General features: G+C 38.8%; 1 protein-coding gene across 1 annotated transcript; it reads right to left on the bottom strand.

Annotated features, from left to right (window-relative positions):
- Positions 1 to 330: 330 nt before the first annotated feature.
- On the bottom strand, positions 331 to 1,164 carry LOC106422020 (kunitz trypsin inhibitor 2-like). Its single transcript, XM_013862844.3, has one exon. It carries the CDS (start codon positions 1,117 to 1,119, stop codon positions 451 to 453), a length of 669 nt encoding a protein of 222 aa, XP_013718298.1. The 5' UTR covers positions 1,120 to 1,164; the 3' UTR covers positions 331 to 450.
- Positions 1,165 to 1,365: the final 201 nt, after the last annotated feature.

Below are 1,365 nucleotides of genomic sequence, written 5' to 3'. Positions count from 1 at the left end.
ATTCTTTTAGAATTGTGTAACAAGTAATGTGAATGTGCAATGATATTCAAAACATGCTTGAGATGGAAGCATTCTTCCTGCACCTGAAAGGAGAGGAAGACGCGATTTCATAGACTGCTTCATTTTTCAGAGGTTCTAACCAAAAGTTTATCATTGTTAAAGCCGAATAGTAAATTGACACATAGAGAATGCTTATGATCGAGCAAGCAAGGGCCCAATTCAGCCACAATGTGAATTGTGAAGAGGTTCTGAGCAGTTTTGGTTGTACTGGTTTGCTTAAATTTGACAAGAGTTTGGTTTCATAAAGAACAAAGACCCTTTGGAACCAAAAAGCAAAGACACATTTAACTTCTTATTAAATCAAACGAAAGATGGTGTAGAGGTATTGTTTCAACCCATTATTTTTCATAATACAACTTATTAAACACCACTCGTTGAAATCTCGGTAACTTAGAAAGTAGGGAACATCCTAAGACCCTTCGAAAACACATTCTCTGTGGATGTGTCAACCTCACGGAACTTAACTGGAAAAACATTCTTATCATCATTATCATCGTTAAGAACAAGAATGGGTGCTCCGAAAAAACCGGTGGTTGCACCAATACCTTTTATAACCGAGTCACTCTCGTAGTGAACTAGCTTGTAAGTGCTTTCGTCGTTTCCATATTTCTTAATCCTGAAAAAGCTCTCTCTCGTGCTGGAGCTACCACCAGTGGTTACATAGTTCTTGTCAGAACTTGAGGAGGTATCGACTTTCCATATCTTTGAAGAAGGGCAGAGCCATATCGGAGACTGGAATTCGATAATTAGATCGGTATTTGTTGTCAATACATCATCATTTTGGGAAGATGGATTGGAGAAATTTACAGGAAGGCCTGGCTGAAATGGAAGGAGTGTTTGGACAATACCTAATGGACACAAGTGAGTTAAGTCAGTGCTTGCTGGGACAAGACCGCCTCCTTTCTTGTCTGAACCTGGTTGGATGAAGTACTGGGTTTGACTCTTGAGTGGGTTTCCATTTGTGTCCTTGACGGGTTCCACTTCATCTCCAGCCGATACTGCAACAGCTGACACGAGAAGGAACAAAGTGATGAATGACAATGGCTTATTGTTACCCATGGTATTTCTGGTGTGACTTGAGTCCAAAGCAAACACATTGAAATGGGTATTTATAGCAGCAAAATTAATGTTATAAGGAACTTCGACCGTAAAAATGTAAAATCTTTGTTGCTTTCATAAGCTTCTCGTGACGCAGAAAATGGCAAATATTTATGAGCCATGTGTACTGGTTCCTGTCATTTTCATGAAGGATAAAGTTCTTTATAACATCAGGACTATTAGATTAATACGTTAATAACCAATTAT

Source organism: Brassica napus, chromosome A9 (genome assembly GCF_020379485.1).
Source record: "Brassica napus cultivar Da-Ae chromosome A9, Da-Ae, whole genome shotgun sequence".
NCBI classification, from domain to species: domain Eukaryota; kingdom Viridiplantae; phylum Streptophyta; class Magnoliopsida; order Brassicales; family Brassicaceae; genus Brassica; species Brassica napus.
The sequence above is the reverse complement of the archived record's forward strand: the minus strand, read 5'-3'. Positions and strand labels throughout refer to the sequence as shown.